General features: G+C 44.7%; 1 protein-coding gene across 1 annotated transcript; it reads left to right on the top strand.

The window, feature by feature from the left end:
- On the top strand, positions 1–27,713 carry LOC131192486 (TATA element modulatory factor-like). The gene is made up of 12 exons (XM_058171671.1): positions 1–194; positions 646–682; positions 5,891–6,818; positions 11,192–11,317; positions 13,435–13,530; positions 15,239–15,352; positions 18,191–18,328; positions 20,425–20,604; positions 22,273–22,449; positions 24,182–24,361; positions 26,260–26,353; positions 27,415–27,713. Exons 3-12 carry the CDS (start codon positions 5,904–5,906, stop codon positions 27,438–27,440), a joined length of 2,046 nt encoding a protein of 681 aa, XP_058027654.1. The 5' UTR covers positions 1–194; positions 646–682; positions 5,891–5,903; the 3' UTR covers positions 27,441–27,713.

Here is a 27,713-nt window from a genome sequence, read left to right on the forward strand (position 1 = left end):
AGGAGGCAGCTCGGGGCCTCGCCTCTGCGCTCCGTGCGGGATTCAAGGAACCACGTGGCCAGATCTGAAGGGCGCAGGGCAACTGGTTAAGCCGATCTACTTCGGGGCACGGAGCGAGCGTTCACACGATCCGCGAAGCGGCTGGTTCCCGTGCACTGCAAACCCGATCCGCCAGGCAGCCCGGAGGCGCAAAGGCAAGAGGGCGAGGGCCGGGGGTAGGTGTGGGGGTTGGAAAGGGACGTTTAACCGGGACGAGCCTCGCAGGCAAAGAAGAATCGGAGCGGCGGATCGCGAAGAACGGGGCTCGATCTTGCAAGGGTCGAGGGATCCACTGGGATCTTAAGGAGCTTGGCGCTCAGCTCGGATCTTCTCCCGAAGTTTCTTAAAAACCCGGAAGTGAGGCGCCTGTGGTTTTCTCGACGCGCCAGAGGGTTAAGAGAACAAGCCGGGAATCTCTTCCGATCACTCTGATCCTTTTCGCCCAGGGCGGGGGTGGAGCGATCCCGTTAAAGGGATCGCTTCGGAGAGAGTCCAGGGAGTGTGGGCGGGGGGCTCCTGCCGTGAGCAAACGTGAGTCAGGTGTAGCTCGATACAGCAAGGAGAGTTTATCATTATTATTTATTTTTCTACCTGTTGCAAGGGCAGAGGAAACACGGGTGGCGTATGCGCGCGTGTTTTTAAGGTGAGTCTCCAAAAATGTTAGTAGAGGAGGGGGGTCGAGGGAGGAGGCAGGTTTTTGGAAACGGAATAGTTGGTGGAAGCAAAAGGTTTTGTTTGAGGCATTTAATGCACCGGGTAAGGATCTAATCATCCGGCCAGATCAAAGATTACAAAGAAGTAATCTTTTTTTTTTTTGTCTATGGAGATTCTCAATCATCCAGGTCATGCTTGTCCCAAAGGTGCTTTTTCGTTTTTCAAGAGCCAACTGGACTTCCTTGGTTTTTCTTTGAAGATCTTTCCCTTCTCATCCCAGAAGCTTCTGGGAAATAACCTTTTTCTGTCATCTAAATGGGGGAGAAGTTGTGCAAAGCTTCTATCTAGCCCCTCCCCGCACCTGCAAGGGGAGAAGGTGGAAAGCTCCAATGCTTATCCAAGGAGAAGCCCCTCCCTGTGCCCCCTCCCTTGGGAGGTGGAGCTTCTGAGCCAGGTGTGCTCTGATCTCCTGCCCTTTGCTCTGGGTGGAGTGGGCGAAGGCCTGGAGAAAGGTAAGGGGGAAGGACTTGTAGCCCATGAGACATAACACCCACTCCCTCTCTCCAGGGAATGGCTCCCTCCCCCTTCCTCAAACTGGGGAATAGGAATGGAGTTTCGGTGGGCGAGGGCTTCCTCCTCCTTCAGCCTTTCTTGGTCTGCTCAAAGTTTGCTGCAACCTGAATCTCTCAGCTCTGCTTTGGTTTGCAATTGCAAACCTTGGTTTGCAAACTGCAGGCCAAAGGGGCTGACTAGGGTTTGGGGCATCTCCGTGGCAAAAGCTGGAAGGCGACATCGCTAGGTTAAAAGGGACCAGAAGCCTGACTCAGCGGCTGGTTCTTCCTGTTTCTGAATCCGGGCAGGGCTGAGAGCAGAGAAAGGCCGTCTTCTTAAGGACAGAAGTAGGTACCTGTCAGGTGGCTAGCAGATTTGCTCCAGGCCAGCTGGAAACCCGCAGGGTAAACCTGTTCATTTGGGAGGTTCTGGGGTTTGGTCTGCAAAGGTTGGGTGACGAAGAAATCCTGATGGTGAGTGGAAGGCTTTTATAGCTTTGTTGTGTTTTAATGCACTTGGTTGTGTAAGTTACATCATATTTGTGAGAAAATGTGCCCAATACTTTCATTTTTAAACTGGAACACGACCTGTGGGTTCTTCTCTTTAAAATAAAACACCTTCATGCTTCTTTCCTGTCTGTCTGTCTGTCTCTCTCTCTCTCTCTCACACACACATACACAGGTTAGCCTTATCAGTTTTATAAACATTGGAAGAAAGTTCCATATGGGATGTATCCATGCATGTAAAGATTTATGACAGTGAACCAACCTTATGTAATTCCTTCCCTCTATTGATCTTTTCCGTTTAAGCCTCTTATAAATCGATTACCATCTGCCTCCTTTCTTGGTGATCCAAGGGGGACTTCCTTGTCCACAGTTGTGCTCTCCAAAGAAAATTGAAAGTGTCAGGAAAAAGGAACACAGATGATTAGGGCGCTGGAGGCTACAATATATGAAGAACGATGGCTGGAACTGGGTTTGTCTAGTTTAATGAAAAGAAGGACTTGGGGTGACAATATCTCAGGGGTTGCCACAAAGAAGAGGGAGTCAAGCTATTTTCCAAAGCACCTGAGAGTAGAACAAGAAGCAATGGGTGGAAACTAATCAAGGAGAGAAGCAACTTAGAACTAAGGAGAACTTTCCTGATAGAACAATTAACCAGTGGAACAGCCTGCCTTCAGAGGTTGTGAGTGCTTCATCATTGGAAGTTTTTAAAAAGAGACTGGACAATCATTTGAAATGGTACTATGGGGTCTATAGATTGGACTAGAAGATCTCCAAGGTCCCTTCCAGCTCTATTCTGATTGATTGAGTACGATTGGATTCTAGGTCAGGGGCTCATCTGAAAACAGCCAGCTCTTCCTTTGAAGCTTGTATGTCCTACTTGCCTGACCCAGACAATTTTTCTGAGCAAGGAAAAGCTTGTGTATTTTTTGCACTGTGTTTCCCACCCTGTGTAATTACTACATCTATAAGACCTGGAAAGAAATCACAGCACAGAATATTCCTTATGCCTTTTAAAGCAGCTTTTATGCTTTTTGCTCTTCGCCCTGTCAGGCACAATTAGTTTGATTGATTGAGTTCTTTGGGGGGGAGGAAGGAGCGGGAAGAGATCTCCACTTTTGTTTTTCCGGAAGATTATCTTGCTTGCTTGCTGTTTTCTCCAAACTTCCTTCTTGTCCAGAAGTTTCTGGTTTTAGTTCTGCTGCGAAGATTCACGTTTGGAGAATCAATTTTGTAGTAGAAGGTGGGAACTTTCGCAGTTAGAATCTGTGGTGGCTCTGTTTTTTTCTTGGTTCATCTTGTGGACCTGCAGAGATCTACAGAGAGTGGTCAGAAAAGTCAAAATGGCAGCCCTGATGGTTCAATAAAAGCTCCACCCATTTTTATGTCCAATGCGTGGATGGGTTGTGAGTCACACCACTATGGTCACCATCTTCATTTTTTTATTTTTTTTATTTTTTTTTATTTTTAACATATTTAATGTACCCTCATATACAATTAATCGGGTTTGCCCGGTCACCACCCCCTTCCTTTTCCTTTTACTCTCCTTCTTTACCTTCTTCTACTTTCCATAACCATCCTCCCCCTTCATTTTTTTTTTAACCACCCTATGAGGGAACCTTTGTATACAAATAGTCCTCAATTTATGATCATCTTTTTTTTTTGTAATTTTTTTGACAAACATACATAAAAACATCTTCAATACAAATGCAAACAGTGTGTCGGTTGGTTGGTTACAAATCTTTTGTGCAATTTCACCATATTCATAACGTATGATTTATCTAGTTTTACATTTTACCAATCTAATATATATCCAAGTATTTTGGTCAATTAATTATTTATTTAACTATAAGTATTTCTTCCTTCAATTCGTATAAAATAGTCTAAATTTTATGTTAATTATATTGCATCATTCGTTTCGTCGTCTTGAATCAATGTGTATTTCAACAATTCTTACATTATGAAAACCTCTATCAAACTTCATTAACATATTTTTTTACCTAAAATAAATCCCATATCTTATAATATTGTTTATCTTCCTGTTCTCTAATTTCAAATGTCAATTTACTCATTTCAGCACATTCCATTATTTTCTAATTTACGACCATCGTTGAGCCCCAAATTTCAGTTGCTAAATGAGTTTTGCCCCATTTAGGACCTCGCTTGCCAAAGTTGTTAAGTGAATCACTGCAGCTGTTAAGTTAGTGACACGGTTGTTAAGTGAATCTGGCTTCCCCATTGACTTTGCTTGTCAGAAGGTCGCAAAAGGGGATCACACGACCCCCCGGGATACTGCAACGATCATAAATATGAACCGGTTGCCAAGCATCCGAATTTTATTCATGTCGTGTCCCACTCCTCCGCTGACGGCCGGGTCAGGGAAATCCGAATCAGGCTTGCCTCTGCAGCTCTGCCCAAAGTCCTAGCAAAGTCCTCAGAGCAGGCAGGAGACCAGAAAGTGACTTCAGCAAGATATGTTAGACTTTGCCTGACTCAGAGAATGCCAGAAAGCAGGTCCTTTATATAGGCCATGGGGTGTGGCTCCATGACTCAGCACTCATTAAGGCCTGCCCCTCCCTTCCTTCTGTTGCCTCCGCCTATCCAATCTTCTGATGCGAGGGTCACTCCAATCAGCAGCTGTTGGAAATAAACTTTCCTCAGGCTCACATGCTGTGGAGGAGGGGGAGGGGTCTAGCTGCTCCGTTTGCCTGGGCATGGAGCCAGGGCTGGGGCCGGGGGATGCTCCCTCCTCTGCAGCCTGCTTGGGCATGGAGCCAGGGCTGGGACCGGGAGGTGCCCCCTCCTCTGCAGCTTGTCTGGGCATGGAGCCAGGACTGGGGCCGGGAGGCATACATTCCTCCGTGTTCGGGAGCAGATAAGCAGACCCCGGCTGCGGTGAGAGCGGACAAGACACAACAATTCATGTCATGGTCATAAGTGTGAGGAATGGTCATAAGTCACTTTTTGCTGTGCCATTGGAGCTTTGAACAGTTACTAAACAAACTGTTGTAAGTCGAGGACTACCTATATATACAGTATAACCATTTTTCACACTTACGATCGTTGCACGGTCACATGATCAACGCTTGGCAACTGACTCATATTTATGACGGTTGCAGTATCCTGGGCACACATTATGACCTTTTGTGACCTTCTGACAAGCAAAGTCAATGGGAAAGCCAGATTCACTTAACAGCCATGCAACTAATCAACAACTACAGGCAAATTTCACTGTCTCACTTAGCAACAGAAATTTTGGGCTCAGTTGTTGGTCGTAGGTCGAGGACTGCCTGTAGTCGTTTTTTTTAAGGAACCTCACTGCAGAGGCTGATAGCATATATGCCATCATGTCAAAGCTTGTAAATACTCTTTAACATTTCTTATACATACTGTATATAAAACAGAGATATCACCATCAAAAACTCCCTGGGTCCATGGAAGTCAATGGAGATTCTCAGTTGTCCAGGTCATGGTTGTCCCAAAGGTGCTTTTTCAGGGGGCAACTGGACTTTTTTGTATGTTTTTTCTTTGAAGACCTTTTGCTTCTCATCCAGGAAGCTTCTTCAGCTCTGATTAGATCAGGGGTGTCAAACTCGATTTCATTGAGGGCCACATCTACCCAGCAGTGGTAGATTACGCCCGGTTCGGACCGGTTCTATAGAACCGGTAGTAAAACTGGCGGGAGGCTACACCCATTGACCCAAAGGTCATCAAAACTCTTCTGCGCATGCACGCGAGCGGAGTAAGCACGATGCGAACAGGTAGTAAAGGTAAGTAGAACCCACCCCTGCTCCTGAGCTCCACGGGCCAGTCCTTCCCTGTTTCCAGGGTGGTCCCACAGACCAGATCTAAGCACCTACGGGCTGGATCTGGCCCTCGGGCCTTGAGTTTAGATTAGATTGTGGGAAATGGAAGCATTTATAATGATCAGCTGACTGCGAGGAATATAAATCTTTCTATTCCCCCACCATCCAGTCAGAGCTGAAGAAGCTTCTCAAATGAGAAGCAAAATGTATTCAAAAAAAACCCCTAAGAAACTCCAGTTGCTCCCCCCCTCCCCCGAGAAAAGCACCTTTGGGATTGGGTCCATGGAAGTCTGAGGAAAATTGGAAATAAAAGATTCCTTTTTGTTCCGCTTCCAGCGCTTCTGAAATCATGGAGAGCCCCAACAATTTCTGCCGTCTTTGTGGCACCGTGCTGCGTGGGAATCATCGGCGGTGGCTTTTCAGCCGGAGCAGTAACAGCTCACGCCCCAACCTGCTGGTGATACTGTCCTACGTCCTCGACCAAGAGCTGCCGCAGCGTGGAGATGGGCGTGGAGAATTCCTGTGTGGGAAATGCGCCCAGGCCTTGGGACGGGTGTACCATTTTGACACGGTCATCGCCCGGGTTCAAGCTCTCTCCATTGAGCGCCTCCAGCGCTTGCTTTCGGAGAAGGACCAGTTAGCCCGCTCGCTGCGTCACATCTACATGCGGCGGTTTCCAGAGAACGGGGCCCCCGTGTCCTACACGGACCAAGAGATCTCGACCAGCATAGCGGATTTGCCCCAAGTGCAGTACCAGCGCCTCCTGCAGGACGATATGGCCCTCTCTGAATATGAGTGCTGGGCTGACATCCCCGACAGCAGCCGGCCAAGCACCCCGTGTCGGAACCGCCAATGTCGCAGCTGTCATGGGCTGAGGGTGGACGACAACAATTACGAGTGGGTGTGCCGGACACCGAGACGGCTGGGAACATGGTCCCCTAACTTCCCTCTCTGCCGGGACAAGTCGCAAAGCATGCCCACCGTGTGCTGCGAGGGCTTCCAGGCCTCTCTGCGGTCCCAAAGCTTGGGGGATGTCGAGTCGTGTTCCCTGCTATCGTTGGATACTTTGCCAGAATCGGAACTAGCCTCGGAAGCGCTGAAAAACCTGAAGGACATTAGAAGGAAGCGGCTGAAGGTCCCAACGGGCAGCAAGATCCCCGTCTTGGCGGGCAACTGGCAGAGGGCCACTCCCTGGAGAGAGAGCCCCGTGGGAGAAGAATCCTATGAGGACCTAATGGATGAGTTTCTGCCTCTTGAGCCAAAGGTAAGCGGCACGAAAAAGTAAGGTAGGGTCAGCAGAGTTCAGGCATAGAGGTAGTCCTCAATGTATGACTGCAATTGAGCCCAAAATTTCTGTTGCAAAGTGAGACAGTTGTTAAGTGAGTTTTGCCCCATTTTATGACCTTTCTTGCCACCGTTGTTACGTGAATCGCTGCAGCTGTTAAGTTAGTAACACGGTGGTTCAGTGAATTTGATTTCCCCACCGACAATGCTTGTCAGAAGGTCGCAGAGGGGGATCACGTGACCTCGGGACACTACAACTGTCATAAGTACATGTCAGTTGCCAAGCGTCTGGATTTTGATTCCGCGACCATGGGGAAGCTGCAACGGTCATCAGTGTGAAAAACGGGTCATAAGTCGCTTTTTTTCGATGCTGTTGTAACTTCGAACGGTCACTTAACAAGCTGTTGTAAGTCGAGGACTCCCTGTAATCCTAGACTGTGGTTCTAACCACCATTTGTTGTATGAAACAATGGTTGGGTAGGGTTCAGACATCCTGCTAAGCTAAGGTTGTCTGAGACACAGCAATGGAGTTCATGTATGCCACAATGAAACAAATGACATTAGGGCTGAACCCAGGAGATGGCCTCAGCTGTGAGGTTTTCACTCAACCGTCAGTCTTCCTTTTTTGGAGAAAGGACAAGACGAGGCAGGATTCTGGCACAGCTTCAGCCATGGTAGAAAATGCCCTTCGCTTTCATAAGCCGCCTTGGTGTCAGACTGACCTTCCTTTCTTCACATCTTTTTTTAAAAATAATTTTTATTAAACAGATTTAAAAAAAACAAAAAAGTAATATTAACACTTTCTTCTTTTTAACAGTTTCGCGTCGGTGATCAATACTTATACATTTTCTCTCTTTTATCCTAATAGGGCTTGGCATTTTCGGGTCTTTTCGGGTCAACTTTACATGGGAAAAGACCTGAAAAGACCTGAAAATGCCTGAAAAGACCTGAAAATGCCAAGACCTACATATATATATATTATATGTATATAATATATATCACTATAATATATTATATTATTCTAATTATTTTATTTATATATATAATATATATCACTATAATATATTATATTCTAATTATTTTATTTATATATATATATATACTTAGATATACGCATGTTCCCAATTTCCTTTCCACAATTTTTGTTTCTTCCTATTTGATCTTATATTTCTACTCCTAATTTAGCTGTTATTTAATCTTTCCTTGTCCCTTTTTCCCCCCCTTTTCCTCCAACCATTTATACCATCTTTCCCAGACTAGATAATATTCTGTTTCCTCTTTTTCTTGTATCTCCTTCGTAACCTTATCCATTTCCGCATATTCCATGATTTTTCTAATTACCTTGTCTTCAGATGGTATATTGTTATTTTTGAAGTTCTGTGTGTAGACTATTCATGCTGCTGTGTCGTATCCCACTCCTCCTCTGACAGCCGGGTCGGGGAAGTCCGTATCAAGCGTGGCTGCAAAGCCTCTGCAGCTTTGCCAAAGTTCGGTCAGAGTTCTTAGGGCAGCCAGGAGACCAGGATGTGACTTCAGCAATCCAAGTTAGACTTTGCCTGACTCAAAGAATGCCAGAAAGCAGATCCTTTATATAGGCCATGGGGTGTGGCTCCATGACTCAGCACTTATCCAGGCCTGCCCCTCCCTTCCTTTTGCTGACGTCGCCTCTCCACTCTCCGGAAGCATGGGTCCCTCCAGCCTCCAGTGTCGGCAATTCCAGCTCATGACTGGCTTCACATTCCCCAGGCTCACATGCTGTGGGGGAGGGGCCCAGCTGCTCCGTTTGTCCGGGCATGGTGCCAGGACTGGGGGCTGGAGGCATGTCAGGCCATTCGTCTTGCTCGGACTGTCCGGGCATGGTGCCAGGACTGGGGGCTGGAGGCATGTCAGGCCATTCGTTTTGCTCGGACTGTCCGGGCATGGTGCCAGGACTGGGGGCTGGAGGCATGCCAGGACATTCTTCTGTACTATCAGTGTCTGGCAGGAGATGAGAGGGGCCTGGCTGCGGGGAGGGGGGCGAGCGAGGCACAACATGCTGTAACTATGTGGGTCATTAAATACCGTATTTCTTTTTCATATGACCCTGGAATTATTCCCAGTAAAAATATTTCTGGCCTCATTTCTATATGTTGATTTATAATTTCTTCTATTTGTAATTTAATTTTTTGCCAATGTTGTTCGTTCTTCGCATCTTATCATTGCTGCAGATATTGGGGCTTGGATCTGCAGGGGTCAAAAAAGGGAGGGACAGAGGAGGTCAAAAAAGTCAAGATGGCAGGTACAACCATGCAGGCCACACCCTGTCCTTTTCTGGCATCCATGTGGCATCTGCAATTCCCAGTAAAAAAGGGGGCGGGGCTACACTTGCTAGGGGCAAAATCCAAGATCAATCATCTTGGATTTTGCCCCTAGAATGGAGCCTAGGTGTATCTATGCCTATCTCAAGGGCACCATTGGCAGAAAAAGAGGTGAGTTTGAGGAATTCTGGGAGTTGAAATCTGCACATCTTAAAGATGCCAATATTGTGAAACACTGCTCTAAAGGAGGTCATGTGGACACTTGTCGCTGACCACTCAAGGGTGAAGAAGGAGGTGGGAGTGGAATTAACTCAGGAAGGACCCTTGTGATGCATAAATTGAAGATGGCCTCTGTCATCCAAAGACTTGGTAATAGAAACAATAGAAAGCATGGCTGGCTGGGGAATTTTGGGAGCTGATGTTCACATACCTTGGCATTGCCAAAGTTGAGAAACATGGCTTAGAAATTCAGCCCTATCTGAGCTCTGAGTCAGAAACCAGGAGAGATGGGAAATCAGGACTCCAGGCAATCTCTGATGTTCTCCAATCCCATTGGAAGTGGGAGTTGTGAATGAATGTCTCGTCTAATGTGTAGTTTAATGAAAAGAAGGACTAGGAGGGACATGATAGCAGTGTTCAAATATCTCAAAGGTTACCATAAAGAAGAGGGAGTCAACCTATTCTCCAAAGCCACCTGAGGGGAGGACAAGAAGCAAGGGACGGAAATTAAGGAGAGAACCAGCCCAGAACGAAGGAGAAATTTCCTGACAGTGAGAATAATTAAAATTAAAAGATAAAAAAGGGTGGTTAGAAGAAATGACAACACAACAAATAGATTTAAAACCAGAATTGTTCTTGCTAGGTATATTGCAGGGAAAATATAGTAAAAGAATTACAGATTTAATATTACATGTGATAACGGCATCGAGAATTATGTACGCACAAAATTGGAAAAATGGAAATAGATGAAAATGTAATAAAGAAAATATTAGACTGTGACAAAATAGGGGCCGTGATAGCTCAGGCTGTTAAGAAGCCTGTTATTAGAACACAGCAGCCTGCAATTACTGCAGGTTCAAGCCCGGCCCAAGGTTGACTCAGCCTTCCATTCTTTATAAGGTAGGTAAAATGAGGACCCAGATTGTTGGGGGGGGGGGCAATAAGTTGACTTTGTAAAAAATATACAAATAGAATGAGACTATTGCCTTATACACTGTAAGCCGCCCTGAGTCTTCGGAGAAATGTAAACCAAAAAAAAAATGGACAGGTTAACAATGAAAATTAAGGAAAAAGAGGAAACAGAGTACTATTTAATTTGGGATAAATGGTTAGAAAATAGAAGCAGAAGTTAGTAATTTATATTTAAGGACGATCAATAAAATAAAAGTAAATATAAGCAATATTGTCACTGGATTATACTTTATTATAGATTAAATTGCATAGGGCGATTAGAAGGCAAGATTACATTGTATGTATTATTCTCAGATTATGAGAAAAATCGTTATAATTATGGTGTGTGTAAAACTATGTGTATTTAAAAGAAATTTGATGCAGACAGTATACTGCCCGTTGCAGAAATGGAAACGTCATGCATAACAAAGGACAATGCATAATAAAAACAATTTAAAAAATAAAAAGAAGAGGAGGGAGTCGAGCTATTCTCCAAAGCATCAGAAGGCAGTACAAAAAGCAACAGATGGAAATTAATCAAGGAGAGAAGCAACCTTAGAACCAAGGAGAAATTTCCTGACAGTGAGAACAATTAATCACAACTTCCATCCAGGAGTTATGGGTGTTCCATCACTGGAGGCTTTTAAGAAGAGATTGGGCAGCCATTTGTCTGAAATGGTATAGGACAGGGGTGTCAAACTCACGTCGTCACGGCGTTGTCATGTGATGTATCACGTTCTTCTCCTTCACTAAACCAGGCGTGGGCGTGGCTAGCACGTGACGCATCCGGCCCATGGCCCGCGAGTTTGACAGCCCTGGTATAGGAATCTCCTGCTTGTGAAGACTTCTAAGGTCCCTTCCAACTCTGGTTCTGTCTTTCCCAAAGCTCCAGGTTCAGCGGTCTCTGCACCAGGACCTCCAAAGATCTTTCGATAACTTGAAGGAACTTCTTGAAACAGCCAAGGGAGAGCTGAAGAGCTTTCAGGAGAAACAAGGAGACGCGCCCAACCAGGTAGAATCTTTTAAGTCTTCCTTGTCTCTTTTATTAAGCAGTTCTTCCCAAGCAAGTGGCTGCATCCAAGGGCAGAGGAATGGACCCCCAACCCCTGGATCCCCCTCTTTGGCTCGGAACATCCGCCACCTGTTTGCTCCAGGAGCAAATTAGTTTTACACCCAATAAACTGGGCAGGTTGAGAGAGAACTAGTGCAGCCTCTCTGCTTAAGAGGGGGCTTTATGACTCTGTAACCTTATTCTGCCCACCATAACCCCTCCTTTTCAGCCTGTTCCAAATGTGTTTGAGCCATATCTAATCGGCTAAAAAGGTAGGTTTCCCTATCAGTCGTGTCCGACTCTAAGGCACGGTGCTCATCCCCGTTTCTTGGCTGAAGGAGCTAGCGTTGTCTGAAGTCGATTTCTGTGGTCATGTGGCCGGCATGGCTGTACGCCAAAGGCTCACAGAACCCTGTTGTTTTCCCACCGAAGTGGTACCTATTAATCTACTTACATTTGCATGCTTCAGAGCTGCTGGACAGGCAGGGAGCTGAGGCAAGAATGGGAACTCACCCTGTTGCCCGGAGCTTGGGTCTCGAACCCAATTGACTAAGTCAGAATTAAAGTGGCAGAAGAAGGAAAACACTGTGACTTGCTTAACCAAAGCCTAGTTTATTCCTTTCTCTTTTCACTGATGTCAAAGAGAGTCAACTGATTGTGATGGGCTTAAATGAAAGAGGAAGTAGGCAGAGGAACATAAGCCAGGATCCTGGGTTCAGATGTGAACATAAGTTGTGATTAAAGCAAGAGAGGATTAGTAAACCAATGACTGTTTGGTTGCCTATAATAAAATACAGCTTTCTTCTTGGGATAAATTGATGCATTAAGCTCAGCCAGAAAGAAGAAAGCCAAATTAGGGTTTAAATTAACTGACATCCATGTCGGTCTATCCTGTTCAGATTCCCTGGGATTGAACACCAACTTGAGATCCTTGGGTGTTTCATTAAAGTCTGTCAATGTCTTTAGATGTTATTTCTTACTGAATCTGCTCAAACTTTGAAGCTTTCATGTTTCTAAACCCCATGCTTATTTTATTTTTTTAATTTACATTTATATCCCGCCCTTTTCCGAAGACTCAGGGCGGCTTACAGTGTATAAGGCAATAGTCTCATTCTATTTGTATATTTACAAAGTCAACTTATTGCCCCCCCAACAATCTGGGTCCTCAATTTACCTACCTTATAAAGGATGGAAGGCTGAGTCAACCTTGGGCCGGGCTTGAACCTGCAGTAATTGCAGGCTACTGTGTTCTATTAACAGGCTCCTTACAGCCTGAGCTATCCACGGCCCTATACATTTATATTTATATTTATTTTATATTTCTTTGATCCCCTTTTTATGATACTTTTTTCTTATTTTTTTTCACAGAGGTTTTTCTGTATTAAAAAGCACTAGTGTACATTTTATTATTGCTAAAAGTTATTTGTTCTAACTTACAGTAAAAAAGCTTAAAGTATAATTTGTTAAAGTGCTAGATTTTTTAAATTCTGTATCTAATTGTTCTTTCTCTTTTACTTTATTTTGCCTCTGGGTTTACACCTGAAATCAGAGGATACTAGTAATCCTCGACTTACAACCGTTCATTTAGTGACTGTTCGAAGTTACAACAGTACTGAAAAAGTGACTTACGACCATTTTTCACACTTCCGACCATTGCAGCATCCTCATGGTCATGTAATCAAAATTCAGCCGCTTGGCAACTGGTTCATACTTACCACGGTTGCAGTGTCCCAGGGTCATGTGATCCCCTTTTGTGACCTGACAAGCAAAGTCAATGGGGAAGCCAGATTCACTTAACAACCGTGTTATTAACTTAACAACTGCAGTGATTCACTTAATTGGCCGTAAGTGTGAACTGGCCATAAGTCACTTTTTTCAGGGCTGTTGCAACTTCGAGTTGACAGTAAATAAACGGTTGTAAGTCAAGGACTAGCTGCACTTTGAGACATGCATGGTTCTGTTACTATAACCACTAGAGACAGAGCTAATCATTCTGGCTATGCTTCTTATCTGGCCTACCTCGCAAGGCTGGAATATTTTCCATTTATTTTTTTCCCCATCCCACTCTGTGACCACAGGAAGCTGGTTTTCCACTTGAGGCGGCCATGAATCACCAGGAGCAGCTGATCCATCAACTGACCAGCTGTCTGCAAAGCAAGGAGGAGGTGTTACAGGTGAGTTGAGCAAGAGATACACTACTGGTCTTCCAGGTCAGCAGTCACCAACTGGTGGTCCATGGACCACTGGTGGTCCGCGAGAAAATTTTGGTGGGCCCCAGAAAAATTATTTGCATTTTTTATATTGCACTAAATCAGGGGTCCTCAAACTATGGCCCCTGGGACGGATATGTGCAATAAACGTATTGTGTTGCTGCAGAGAGTCTCCCTCTTCAGGGTCTTTTTGTGTGGGTTGCGGTCTGCTTGAGCCTCCTGGTGCAGGGCTTTGGCCAAAGGCTGGGGGGAAGCGCCGCTGGTGGCAAAGAACCAGAGGGTCTTGTTCCAATGGCGACTGCATCATGGCCTGGAACTGGCTGACCATCTCAGCCCGCTGAACCTCCAGGCACCGATACCTGGCCTTGCACTCCGGCAGGTCTTGCCTCTGCTTGGAAAGCCTATGCTCCTAGTCCTCAGTGAGGTGCTTCTGCTGAGAGCCCCCTTCTCGGTCAGATCCAGTTTGAACTGAGCCAGCTGTTTTCCCAACTCTTTCTCGTGGTGGCTGTTTAGCTCCAACAACTGCTTCCTGTTGGGGCCCTAAGGAAGGAGAGAAGTGGATAGGAGGGGAGGGGTGAGTAGAGGCTGGTGAGGCACCCCTCGACGTGAGTGACATCAAGTTGGTCATGCCCACCCAGTCACATGACCACCTAGCCACACCCACTCAGCCAGTCATTAAGCAGATCATATTAGTGATCCATGAGATTTAAAATTATGAATTTAGTGGTCCCTGAGGTCCAAAAGGTTGGGGACCTCTGTTCCAGGTGATCCAATGATTGCCTTACCTGCTTCATTTCCTGGAAGTGATGAGGGATATCATAAAGTATCCCTCACCCAGTTTGGTAATCTCAAACTGGCGGCCCGTGGGCCAAATGCGTCAGACGCTGGCCACTCCCACGCTCTATTTAGCGAAGGGGAAAAAAGTTGCGATGCATCCTGTGACAATGCCTTGACGACACCAGTTTGAAACCCCTGTCGTAAGGGAGGGTGAAGGAACTAAAGTAAGAGGGCTGTTTTTAGCCCGATTATCATTGGTTCAGATATTTCCTATTTCTGCTTTGAACATAAAACATGTGGAAGAGTTCCAGCTGCTTCATTTTTGATCTGAAGAAACTGGAAAGGTAAGGTCTAAGTGCTGCAGTTGTTAAGCAAACCAAAGCTTTGCTATGATTTTGCCAAAAACTTGGAAGAAAATGCCGGGTTTTGGCAAAACCATCATTAATACATGGTCACAAAATACAAAGGGACACATCGAATGGCGATAATTGTAGCTGAGATGCCGAGCATCCAAAGTGCTATTACGTGACCATGGGGGTGGGGTGGGGTCGGGGGTTCGAACTGCTAGGTTGGCAATAGCTGGGGCAAGTAACGGGAGCTCACCCCGCTACAAGCACTAGGGATTCGAACTGCTGAACTGCCGACCTTTCGATCGACAAACTCAGTGTCTTAGCCACTGAGCCACCGCATCCCTGAGATGCAAATATAATATACAAAATCCCCTCTGTGACTTTGCGGTGTGAGATGGGCAGGATATAAATTTCATAAACAAACAAATATCCCAAATACAAGGAGGATGAGGAAGGAAAGGAAGTAAGGAAGAATTTGGTCCTTTCGGAAAAGAAACTCTCTGATTCTTTTGTCTTAATTCTTTTGTCTTAATTTTCTTCTCCAGGACTGCCTGGTCATCTTGCTGTCACTCGGATCGCCTGGGGTGAACGCCCCCAAGTTGGAAACCCTGATCAAGCAGATGGCCCTGCGTCTGAAAGATAGAGACCAAGCATTAGAGGTAAACATAACATAACATAACAGGTCCTCTTTTTTTCCATAAAGAGGAAACAGAACTGTCTCATCCTGTTTGAGAGCAACCAAAGATCTGGGTTCTTCAGGATCAGAAGTTGGGAGCTAAATGTTCCTTGTTGGCTAGATGGACAACTGGTAGTTCTCCCTAGATAGCTGAACTACAACTCCCAACAGCTGAACCAGCAAAGCCAAGGAGAGAGATTCTGGGAATTGTAGTTAAAGAACATCTGGGAGTTCGGATTAGCCCCAAAACTTCTTCAGATTAGAAGCCTGATAGCAAAGCACAAGAATCTGATGTTGAAATCCCAAATTACATGCAGAAGCTTCTCCAATTCAAAGGGTCAGTATTGGATAGCAGATCCAAGAATGACACAATGTAGGGAACCCTGCTAGTTTTTGAGATAATCCCCAAAATGCTATAAATTTAATATTTTCCAAGTAGACTTAGATGGAGAAAGATGGTGAGAAGCTGGCTCTCAGAAGGAAGAAGGTATAAATGGCCGGACAGCAACATTTGAGGCAATTCACCCGGAGTGTCACTCTTCCTCCCGTGACAGAAAAAGAGGTCTTGTTTGAAATTCTGTGAGATGATAAGCTATCATTATAGGCCAAGTTAATTTTTGAAGAAAAAGTCCTTGAGTCCTGACAGAAGAAGATGTAAAATGGTTGCTCAAGCATGAAATCTATTTTCCCTTCTGATCCCTGAACACTGAGAAGGCCTACTTGCCTAGGCCTGCCTTGAAATTTTAATAGAACAGAATAACAGTTGTTTGAAGGGACCTTGGAGGTCTTCTAGTCCAGCCCCCTGCTCAAGCAGGAGACTCTATGCCATTCCGGAGAAATGGCTGTCCAATCTCTTCTTAAGAACCTCCAGTGACGGTACAACCACAACTTCTGAAAGTTATGTTATAAATTATTGTTATAAATTTTTGTAACTAGGCCTATTTATTTATATTACTGAGGAATATTTTGTTACAGGTAGTCCTCGATTTTATGACCACAATTGAGAGCAAAATATCGGTTGCAAAGCAAGACAATTGTTAAGTGAGTTTTGCCCCATTTTATGACTGTTCTTGCTACAGTGGTTAAGTGAATCACTGCACTTACAAGGTAGAAACACGGTTGTTAAGTGAATTTGGCTTCCCCACTGACTTGGCTTGTCAGCAGGTCACAATAGTTGATCGCATGATCCCGGGACACTGCAACCGTCATATGTATGAACCAGTTGCCAAGCATCCAAATTTGGATCATGTGACCATGGGGATGCTGCAATAGTTGTTAGTGTGAAAAATGGCTATAAGTCACTTTTTTCAGTGCCCTTGTAACTTTGAATGGTCACTAAAGGAATGGTTGTAAGTTGAGGACTATCTGTACAGGATTTCTACAGTTGTTGAAGCATTGGGAATCAGAAATATTTGAAGATTTTTGGGATAATAGATCCTGTGTTCAACCTCAAGGAAGACAAGGAAAGCACACATTGTCAATAAAATATTCTATTATCTATCCATTTTTCTATCTATCTCTATCTATCTATCTATCTATCTATCTATCTATCTATCTATCATCTATTTTATAGCTATTTACATTTATATCTAATTTATATCCCTCTATATCTATGTATCTATATATATATTTGTAGCTATAAGCTATCTTATCTCTATCATCTCTATCATCTATTTTATATCTATCTACATCTATGTTTTATATTTATCTACATTTTATATATATCTAGCTATACCTATCTTATCTATCTATCTATCTATCTATCTATCTATCTATCTATCTATCTATCTAATCTCTATCAATCATCTTTTATATCTATCTACATCTATATATCTATATATATATATATATCTATATAGATAATTAGAACTGCAGAAAAAATAATTGCTACCAACTTGCCTTCCATTGAGGACCTGTATACTGCACGAATCAAGAAGAGAGCCGTGAAAATATTTGCAGATCCCTCGCATCCTGGACATAAACTGTTTCAACTCCTACCCTCAACACGACGCTATAGAGCACTGCACACCAGAACAACTAGACACAAAAACAGTTTTTTCCCGAAGGCCATCACTCTGCTAAACAAATAATTCCCTCAACACTGTCAGACTATTTACTGAATCTGCACTACTATTAATCGTTTCATAGTTCCCATCACCAATCTCTTTCCACTTATGACTGTATGACTATAACTTGTTGCTGGCAATCCTTATGATTTATATTGATATATTGATCATCAATTGTGTTGTAAATGTTGTACCTTGATGAACGTATCTTTTCTTTTATGTACACTGAGAGCATATGCACCAAGACAAATTCCTTGTGTGTCCAATCACACTTGGCCAATAAAATTCTATTCTATTCTATTCTATTCTATTCTATTCTATTCTATATCTGTAGCTATAGCTATCTATCATCTATTTTATAGCTACATTTATATCTATTTTATATTTATCTACATCTATATATCTATATCTATATATATCTGTAGCTGTAGCTATCTTATCTATCATCTATCATCTATTTTATATCTACATCTATTTTATATTTATATACATTTTTATAACTATATATATCTGTAGCTATATCTATCTTATCTATCTATCTAATCTCTATCATCTATTTTATATCTATTTACATCTATATATCTATATATATATCTGTAGCTATAGCTATCTATCCTATCTATCTATCTATCTATTTATCTATCTATCTATCTATCTATCTATCTATCTATCTATCTATCTATCTATCTATCTATCTATCTATCTATCTATATTTCATAACTCCTAATTCTCTTTCTTTGCTTTGACTGCCACAGAAGACTCAATCCAACCATTTCTTGGCCCTGGAGTCCATTCATCGTCAGTTAAGACACCTTCAGGAAGCATTGAAAGATAAAGATACAGACTTGGCACAACTCAACACCAGCCTCCGCACAGAAGAGGAGACCATGCATGTATGAATGGGCAGGTCTGGGGTCAAATCGGGAGGGATCCAGTAATGCAGGCAATGTCATGGAAGATTGTTTGACTTGTTGCAGCATGATGGAAGAAGTCATTGTAGCCCTAGCTCATGTTTCTGGATGTGTGAAGTTTTGGAAAAGAGTGTAACAACTTCAAATACTAGAAGTTCACGTGGGTAGGATCCTGGGCTGATGATTGTCAGGCTTGAGTTTGAGACCCGGCTACTGCCGTGTGGCAGAGTGAGCTCCTGTCACTCGCTCCAGCTCCTGTCGACCCAGCAGTTTGAAAGCAGGTGACTGCGACTAGATAGATGGGTACCACTTTGATGGAAAACTTAATAGGGATGTGAAAGGAGCCCCCAACTGGGCATCCCCTGGGCAATGGTGATGTCACCAGTTGATCCTTTCACCATGGAAACGCTTTGGTGCTTCTGATATGGAAGTCTAGTATAACTTCAAATAGTGTTTAACAATATTGCATTTTCCTTCTTTCCAAGTTTCTTGCCTCTAGGACCATAGGGAAGCATTGACTGATTGTTTCATGCCAGATATATTGTATCATACCTTGTTTATTTGTTTATATGTTATTTATACATTTATATGTTTTTAATAACATTTATACATTCTATTTTCTTTTTTTTTTAAAGTATGCATTCTTGCTGTATGAACCGAGGTAGTCCTCAACTTACAGCGGTTGTGTTCTGTCCTCCCTTGCCTCCGTCCGAGCGATGGCTTAATTAGCCGGCACTATCAGCTCTGGCAGCAAACTAGCGAGCATCTGCCAAGTGACTCTGTTATCTCCCTTGATGCCGATGAGTCACCCAGGAACAAACAGTACTTCAGCTCTAGTTAAGCAGTTGATTTGCCTGCTACAAAGAGGCATAGCAGCCCTCGCTGCTTTTATATCCTGTGGGGTGTGGCTCCATGACTCAGAACTTCCTAGGCTTGCCCCACCCCTGCTTCTGTTGTTCCCGCCTCTCCTGCCTACGAAACCTAGGGTCCAGCCAGGCCTGATTGCCATCAGCTGGGTCTGGAGGTTTGGCCTGGGGAGGGAAAGAATCAGGGGACGGGGGCCTCGTTATCTCCTCCACCTGGCCTGCCTCTGGCTCCTGAAGCTGAGCCAGGGAAGCCGGTGCTCCCGAGGTAAGTCTTGATGGCCCTTCCCCCTCACTTTCCAAGTCACCTTCTGGCAGGGGGCCCGGCTCGGGGGACGCAGACACAACAGGTTGCTTAGTGACCATTAAAATTATAACAGACCTCCTCAGAGTATTTACAACCTAGTTCCGAAATTCCAATATTCGGCCCACTTCCCCGTGGTCATGTGACCTCATGTCAGGCGCTTAGCAACTGGCCCACATTTCCAGTCATTTGCAACAACCCTCTGTTCCCATGATCATATTTATGATGGTTTTGTTGAAAACTAGCATTTGGTTCTGGTTTTCAGCAGAATCGACTCACAGGAAACAAGGGTTTCCTGTGAGTGTGGTCATAAAGCAAAACACAGGATTCGCTTTATGGCCATGGCACTCACTTTACGATGGTTGCTTAACGACTATGCCGTTCGCTTAATTTTGGGGGGGGGTATTTTAATGACCCCGTAATCCCTTACATGGGGGAGCAGAGTGTTTACTGGCTGGATGCCCTTCCTGTCGCCAATGCAGAGTTTGCAGCATATAATTACTCATTGTGCCCAGAGAGAGAAATATCTACCGCTACCTAGGATCGAACTCACAGCCTCCTGATCGTGAGGCGAGCTCGCTCTACCTCTAGGCCACTGCACCCCTCCATGCCGTTCGCTTAATGCCCGTTGCAAAAAAAGTTTAAATAAAGTTGGGTCAGTCACGTGGGTGACCCGCTTTGCGACTCTCGTGACTTAAGACCATCATGGGCAGACTCCATTAGAGTCATAAATCAAGGACTGGCCATCATGTCGATTTTTCCAAAGGTTGGAGGAATAATCCTTGGTGTAAAATCTCTTAATGAATATCGAGAGGGAGGCTTGGGACAGACGAGAATTTGCAGTTGTTGGGTTGTCTGGAGGCTTTTTAACCTTCTCTGGCCCTTCTTCTCCTTCCCTTCCTGTGCCACAGGCTCTGCGGGAGCTTTTGAACCAGAAGGAGCGGGAAATTCATCGCCTGGAGTCTCTCTGTGCCTCAACTCAGGAGTTCTGGCAACTGCAGGGCCAAACCTTGGTCTTCGCTTTGAAGGAGAAGGAAACCTTAATTAAAGCCCTCCAGGAAGCTTTGACCAGTAGCACCAAGGACGTGGAGGTAGCTCTTCCTCTACCAAATTCAGATTTTAGTTATCGATATGTTGTCCAGGTAGTCCTCGACTTACAACTGTTCATTTAGTGCAGAGGTCTCCAACCTTGGTCCCTTTTAGACTTGTGGACTTCAACTCCCAGAGTCCCTCAGCCAGCAAAGCTGGCTGAGGAACTCTGGTAGTTGAAGTCCACAAGACCAAGGTTGGAGACCCCCTGATTTAGTGACCGTTCGAAATTACAACGGCATTGAAAAAAAGCAAGTTATGACTGTTTTCCATACTTATGACCAGTGGTGAAATGTAAAATTTGTTACTACCGGTTCTGTGGGCGTGGCCAACTTTTTTTAAAAAAAAATTAAAAGCATTTTTTCTACAACCTCTTCGGCCGAACAGGTTGTAGAAAAAATGCTTCTAAAAGGCTCCTCTGACGATCCTAGCTGAGTTGCCTGATCGTCAGAGGCTTTTCTCTTCTTTTAAAAGCATTTTTTTTGGCCTTTTAAAGAAAAGAAAAGCCTCTGACGATCAGGCAACTCAGCCAAAGAGGTTGTAGAAAAAATGCTTTTAAAGGGTTCTTACGATCCCAGCTGAGCCGCGCGATCATCAGAGGCTTTTTTTTTTCTTTTAACAGCATGTTTTCGGCCGAAGAAAAAATGTTTTTAAAAGTAAAAAAAAAAAAACCCTCTGATGATAGCGCAACTCAGCTGGGCATGGGGGGGAGGCAGTTCTCCGAACCACCAGCTGCCATCACTACCGGATTGGGCGATCTGATCCGAACCGGGAGCATTTCATCCCTGCTTATGACCATTGCCGCATCCCTATAGTCACATGATCAAAAGTCAGACACTTGGCAACGGACTCACATTTATGACCGTTGCAGTGTCCCGGGGATCATGTGATCACTTTTTGTGACCGTTTGACCAGCAAAGTCAATGGGGAAGCCGGATTCCCTTAACAACCATGTTACTAACTTAACAACGGTAGAGATTTACTTAACAACTGTGGTAAGAAAGGTCGTAAAATGGGGCAGAAGTCTCTTTAACATACTGTCTCACTTAGCAACGGAAATGTTGGGCTCAGTTGTGGTCGTAAGTCGGGGGCTGCCTGTTTTTGTATCCCGCCTTTCATTCAGGACCTTGAGGCACCCTAATGGTGCTCTTCCACTTATTTTCCTACACAACCATAATCCTCTGAGGTAGGTTGGGTGGAAAGAGTGTTCCATGCAGCTTTCATGGTTGAAGGATGATTAGAACCTGGATCTCTCTTCTCCTGGCCCAGAACCTTCCCTTCTGCTCCACAATGGTTGTTGGGGTGAAAGAGAAGGACTGGCCCAGAGTACTCCAGGGAAACTACATGGCTGAGAGATTAGTATATCCTGGGCCTCTCTTCTTCTAATCCAGCACCTTCCCCCCTACCTTACCTACACCTTCAAACATTTTTACTGTAGAAGATGGCCCTTTCCAGATTGGACAACTCTGCTATATTTAGTTTTGGTCTCCACAGTGTAAAAAAGATGTGGAGACTCTAGAAAGAGTGCAGAGAAGAGCAACAAAGATGATTAGCGGACTAGGGGACAACCAATTGTGTGAAACGGTATAAGGTTTCTTGCCCTAACCTTAACCCTAACCCCTCCAACTCTGTTATTCTATTCTTCTTCCACCTCTCTATCTCGGCTCTAGGCTCTTGCAAATTCCCTCAGCAGCTCCGACTTGGCTCCAGCGTTGCTCCAGCAGATCCAGGAGAAGGAAGATTTGCTGGCCCAGTCCTTGGCTGAGCAGACATGGTTCCAGGCCGAGTGGCAGAGGCAGCTGCAGGTGGTAGAAGATGCAGCCAGAGCCCGAGAACACAAACTCCAGGTAATGATAGGTAACGACAGGGGCAGTAGTGGGATTAAGACGGTTCGGGCCAGTTTGGGTGAACCAGTTGTTAAATTGCTGGCTGCCCCGACCCCTCCCCTCCCCGCCCCTTCCAGGAGTCCCCACGCGCCCTGTTTTGGCCCCCAGGTAACTGCAGGGAAGCTTACTAGGCCCAAAACAGGGCACGGGGGAGGGTGTGCCCCCCCGCAGCCCGTTTTTGCTCCCAGGGGGGGTGCAGGAGGCCGAGTGCTGCTTGTCACACCCACTGGCCACGCCCATCCAGCCGGTCATCAGGGCAGAGAACCGGTTGTTAAATTATTTGAATCCCACCACTGAACTGGGGGCATCCCGTGATTTGGGAACCCTAAAGAAGGTTGGTCCTTCTCTCCAATCTTGTCTTTGATCTTATGATGGTATGTGAGAAAGACCTTTGGGGGCTTGGCAAAGAGATTCTGCCAAGGGAATAGTCAGAGAAGAGACAGCATAGCCCACAGCTGGATAGTGGGTGGGGCAAGGGGCTTAGGAAAGACCCTCCCTAGTTTCTCAAGATGTAAATAAGATGGAGGGCGGGGAGAAGAGGAGTGTACTTTCTGACTTCCAAGATTGATCCCTCATAAGATAAAACAACTAGGTGAGCCAACTAAAACCAGATGAGCTAAATCTACTTCAGGCCTGCGAAACTGGTGGCCTGCGGGCTGGATACGTCACGCGCAGGCCATGCCCACCCCAGCTCCGCAAAGGCAAAAAACGTCACGATACGTCACGATCCGGCCCATGACACGATCGAGTTTAACACCCGTGATCTACTTTATGTGTAAAACTGCAGTACAGATAGTCCTCGACTTACAACAGCTCATTTAGTGACTGTTCGAAGTTACAACACCGCTGGGGAAAAAGTGACTTATGGCCATTTTTCACACTTGTGACCATTGCAGCATCCCCCCCCCGGTCACGTGATCAAAATTTGGATGCTTGACAACTGGCTCATATTTATGACGGTTGCGGTGTCCCCCGGGGTTATGGGATTACCTTATGTGACCTTCTTGACAAGCAAAGTCAATGGGGGTAGCCTGATTATTATTATTTTTGCATTTATATCCCGCCCTTCTCCGAAGACTCAGGGCGGCTTACACTATGTCAAGCAATAGTCTTCATCCATTTGTATATTATATACAAAGTCAACTTTTATTGCCCCCAACAATCTGGGTCCTCATTTTACCTACCTCATAAAGGATGGAAGGCTGAGTCAACCTTGGGCCTGGTGGGGCTTGAACCTGCAGTAATTGCAAACAGCTGCTGTTAATAACAGACACTTACCAGTCTGAGCCACAGAGGCCCTATGATTCACTTAACAGCCATGTTACTAATTTAAGAACTTCAGTGACTCACTAACAAATATGGCAAAAAAAGTTTTAAAACGAATTTCTCACTTAACAAATTTCTCACTTAACAACATAAATTTTGGGCTCAACTGTGGTCGTAAGTTAAGGACTACCTGTTCTTGTTACTATCACTGCAGCTATCGGCCAGTGCAACTTAAAATGCCTTTTTTTTTTTTTTTTATAAAAAAGTTTTATTTTTACAATCTTATCAAATAATTCATCCAATGTACAGTTATATACAATTAGTCGGGCCTGCCCAGTCACCACCCCCCTTTTTAACCCCCCTTAAAATGCCTTTTTGATTGTATCTTCTCTGTGGAGATAAACTGCTTCTACTTACTTCTATTTAGGAGCAGCTACGTCAACAATCTCAGGATGTCAAAGAGCGAGGCCAGGATATCGCACAACTCCGCAGGCAGCTGGCCCAGGCTGAAGCCAAACTAAGCCAAGGAGCTGTTCTCCTAGAGGAACATTGCACAAAACTGGCTGGACTCCGAGAGATGGAGAACCTAAAGGCACATGCGCTGGAGGTGATCCAAATCATCAAGGCATTTGCGTTGGATTTGGGAGACAATTGAATGACGGGAATAGGATTCTCAGATTTGGGTTCAAAACCACTCCGTGTTTCTCCAAATTACAAGTAGTCCTCAACTGAGCAACCACAATTGTGACCACAACATCTATGTGAGTGAGTCACTCCCAATTGTACAACTTTTCCCCGCCCCACCTGGGTTGTTAAGCAAATCACAGCAAATTCACTTATCTAACTGAATTTGGCCTTTCCCATTGATTTGACTTGTTGAGAAGCTCATAACTGGTGATCACATCACCCAGGATACGTCAGCCGTTGTAACTACGTGGTTACTAAGGGACCAAGTTTTGAACACATGACTTTGGGGATGCTGCCACAGTTGTAAGGGTGAGGACCGGTCATAACTTTTTCCAGTGCTGTTGTAACTTTGAACAGTCAGTAAATGAACGGTTGTACGTTGAGGACTACCTGTATTGTCTAGAGGGTACTTTGGTCCTGGGTGACCAGTCGTAAGTCAAGAACTCCCTGTATGTAGCAACTTCTCTTCATACAGCAGATCACCAGCAGAGTTTTCGAAAAGTGGTGCCTTTTTGATTTAACATTTTTATTGGGTTATAACAGGGGTAGTCAACCTTTGTATACCTACCGCCCACTTTTGTATCTCTGTTAGTAGTAAAATTTTCTAACCGCCCATCGGTTCCACAGTAATGCGCCATGTATCATCTTCTGCGCGTGCCTCTCGTGCATCATGGATTGGGGTTGTGGGGGAGGGGTGCCGGCTACTAGCTCTGCTTGTCTGTTACAGCTGGGTAGTGTGGGGGGAGATGTGTGAGCTATTCTGGGATGAGGCTGTTTTGTTTGCGGTCGCACTATAACGCCATTTAGTTTCACTTACGTAACGTGAACTAAACTTATGCGCGGGCGATACAAATAGTATATTTTCAGAAATTTAAATTGTCTTGGGAAATTTTATGAAAACCTAATGAAAATGTTTTTAAATAATGCTATGAATTTTTTTAAAAAATCAATTAAATTTAAAAAAAGGAAAGTGCTTCAGTATCGGACAAAACCCCTATCGCCCACCATGAAAGCTGGAACGCCCACTAGTAGGCAATAGGGACCAGGCTGACTACCACTGCGTTATAAGATAAAATGAATGGTGTAGTGTGGTGTGGTGGCCTAGAGGTGGAGCTCTCCTCTCACAATCAGGAGGCTGTGAGTTCGATCGTAGGTAGAGGCAGATATTTCTCTCTCTGGAAATGTATCTGCTGAATATACCTCCACATTGGTTGACAGGAAGGGCCTCTGGCCAGTAAACACTCAGCTCCATTCAGTTCCCAAGAATCTATCCCTCAAGGGATTATGGGGTCATTAAAAGAAGATAAGATAAGATACAAATACAAAAGTAAATAGGAAAATAGTGGGGAGGGAGAGGGGGAAAAGAAGTGAAGGATAAAAAGAAAGAAAAAGAAATATCGACTTCTGACTCTCTCTGTTGCAGTAAAATAAGGCATTAACATCAAATCACAACTTTTTGTTTTGTCATAATAATATGAACAAGCCATTTCTATAAAGATCTATCAATCTAATCAGTAAAACCCCAAGTCAAACTTTCATTCTTTTCTGCTCCAAGCACAAAGTTCAGAAATGGTTTCCATGTGGAACAAAGTGGTGCCTTTTCAGCAGGCAAGGTTTACTCGGGGAAGTCCACAGGTGTCAAAAATAATCAGGATTGGAGCCATGTGATTTCACATTAAAAAAAGGAGGGAGGTTTGATGGCAAGGCTACAGCTGCCATTTTGACTTCTTTGACCCTCTGTTCCTTCCCAGATATCCCTGGATTTACTCCTCCTATTTGCTCAGATCCAGCTTCACCTTCCTCTTCTATTTTTGGCAGAAAGCTTTGCGAGACGGAGAGGAGAAGGACCGGCTCCTTCAACGCTTGCAGGCCCACTGGGCCACAGCAAGAAAGCACGTTCCAGAGGGACAAAGTAAGTCACGGGAACAAGGCCGAGAGTGTGGGAATGGCGACCGGGGCCAGCCCATTGCCAACCTTTGAAAGAGACAAAGGAGCTGGACCTCAGTAAAGAGTTAGAGTGGGGAGATTTCACTACATTGGTGATGCTGGGCTCACACAGCTGTGTCCTCCTTTTGGGTTTGGCTTGGCGGATGAACTCTTTTAAGAGGGAGAGAGGAGGGAAAGGAAAGGAAAGGAAAGGAAAGGAAAGGAAAGGAAAGGAAAGGAAAGGAAAGGAAAGGAAAGGAAAGGAAAGGAAAGGAAAGGAAAGGCGAGAGCGATAACGATAAGACAAATTTATTACCACTTCACAGCCCACTCTAAGCAGTTTGTAGAGGCAGCCTATTGCCCCCAACAATGGGTCCTCATTTCACTCTCCTTGGAAAGATGGAAGATTGAGTCAGTATTGAGCCAGTCAGGATCAAACTGCTGGCAGTCAGTAGTGTTAGCCTGCAATACTGCATTCTAACCACTGCATCACCACAGGAAAGGGAGAGAGAAAAGGAAGGAAGGAAAAGGAAGGAAGGGGAAAGAAGGAAGAGAGGAGGAGGAGGGAGGAGGAGGAGGGAGGAGGGAGGAAGAAAGGTGGGAGAAAGGAAAGAAAGGTGGGAGGGAGGAAGAAGGAAGGAAAGAAGAGAGGGAGGGAGGCAGGGAGAGGAGGAGGGAGGAAGGGAAGAAGGAAGGGGGGAGGGGGGAAGGAATGGAGGGAGAGAAGAAGGAAAGAGGGAGGAGGGGAGGGAGGGAGAATGGAAAGAAAGGAGGGAGGGATGAAAGAAGGAAGGAAGGAAAGAAGGGAGGGGGAGGAAGAAAGGAAGGACCCTAACCCTAACCTGCAGCTTGCTTTGGAACCAGTCATGTCAAGTATAACTGAAGTAGCATTGGCTCTGATCCAGTTCTTTGGCAAACCCCATCTTCCCTTCAGAGCATTCCTTCCTAGCTTTAAACAAATCTCACACCTGCGACATTTAACGATTCATGCAGGGAGTCCTCAAAAAGCAATAATAACATTGTTTTTTTCCCCCCTTTCATTTTCAGGCCGTCTCCTGCTTCCTCCCATTTGAACCCGACCTCTAAGATCCAAAGAACAAGAGATGCCAAAGAATGAGAACTGGCCGCTTGGTGAATGGAAATAAATGAGCAGATGTTGATTGAATGAGGTGGTGTTTTGATTTTCGTTGCTTGGGGAGGGAAGGGATGTGTTGCTGGATGAACGTGGATGGTGGATGGGGTTGCATTTCCCTGTAGTGAAGAGAGCTCTCCTCAGAAGATTTTGCAAGCTAGAAGCTGCTGCTGTAGAAATTCACTGCCTGAAATAAATTAAAATGACAATATGA

This window comes from Ahaetulla prasina, chromosome 2 (assembly GCF_028640845.1).
Source record: "Ahaetulla prasina isolate Xishuangbanna chromosome 2, ASM2864084v1, whole genome shotgun sequence".
Classification (NCBI taxonomy): Eukaryota; Metazoa; Chordata; class Lepidosauria; order Squamata; family Colubridae; genus Ahaetulla; species Ahaetulla prasina.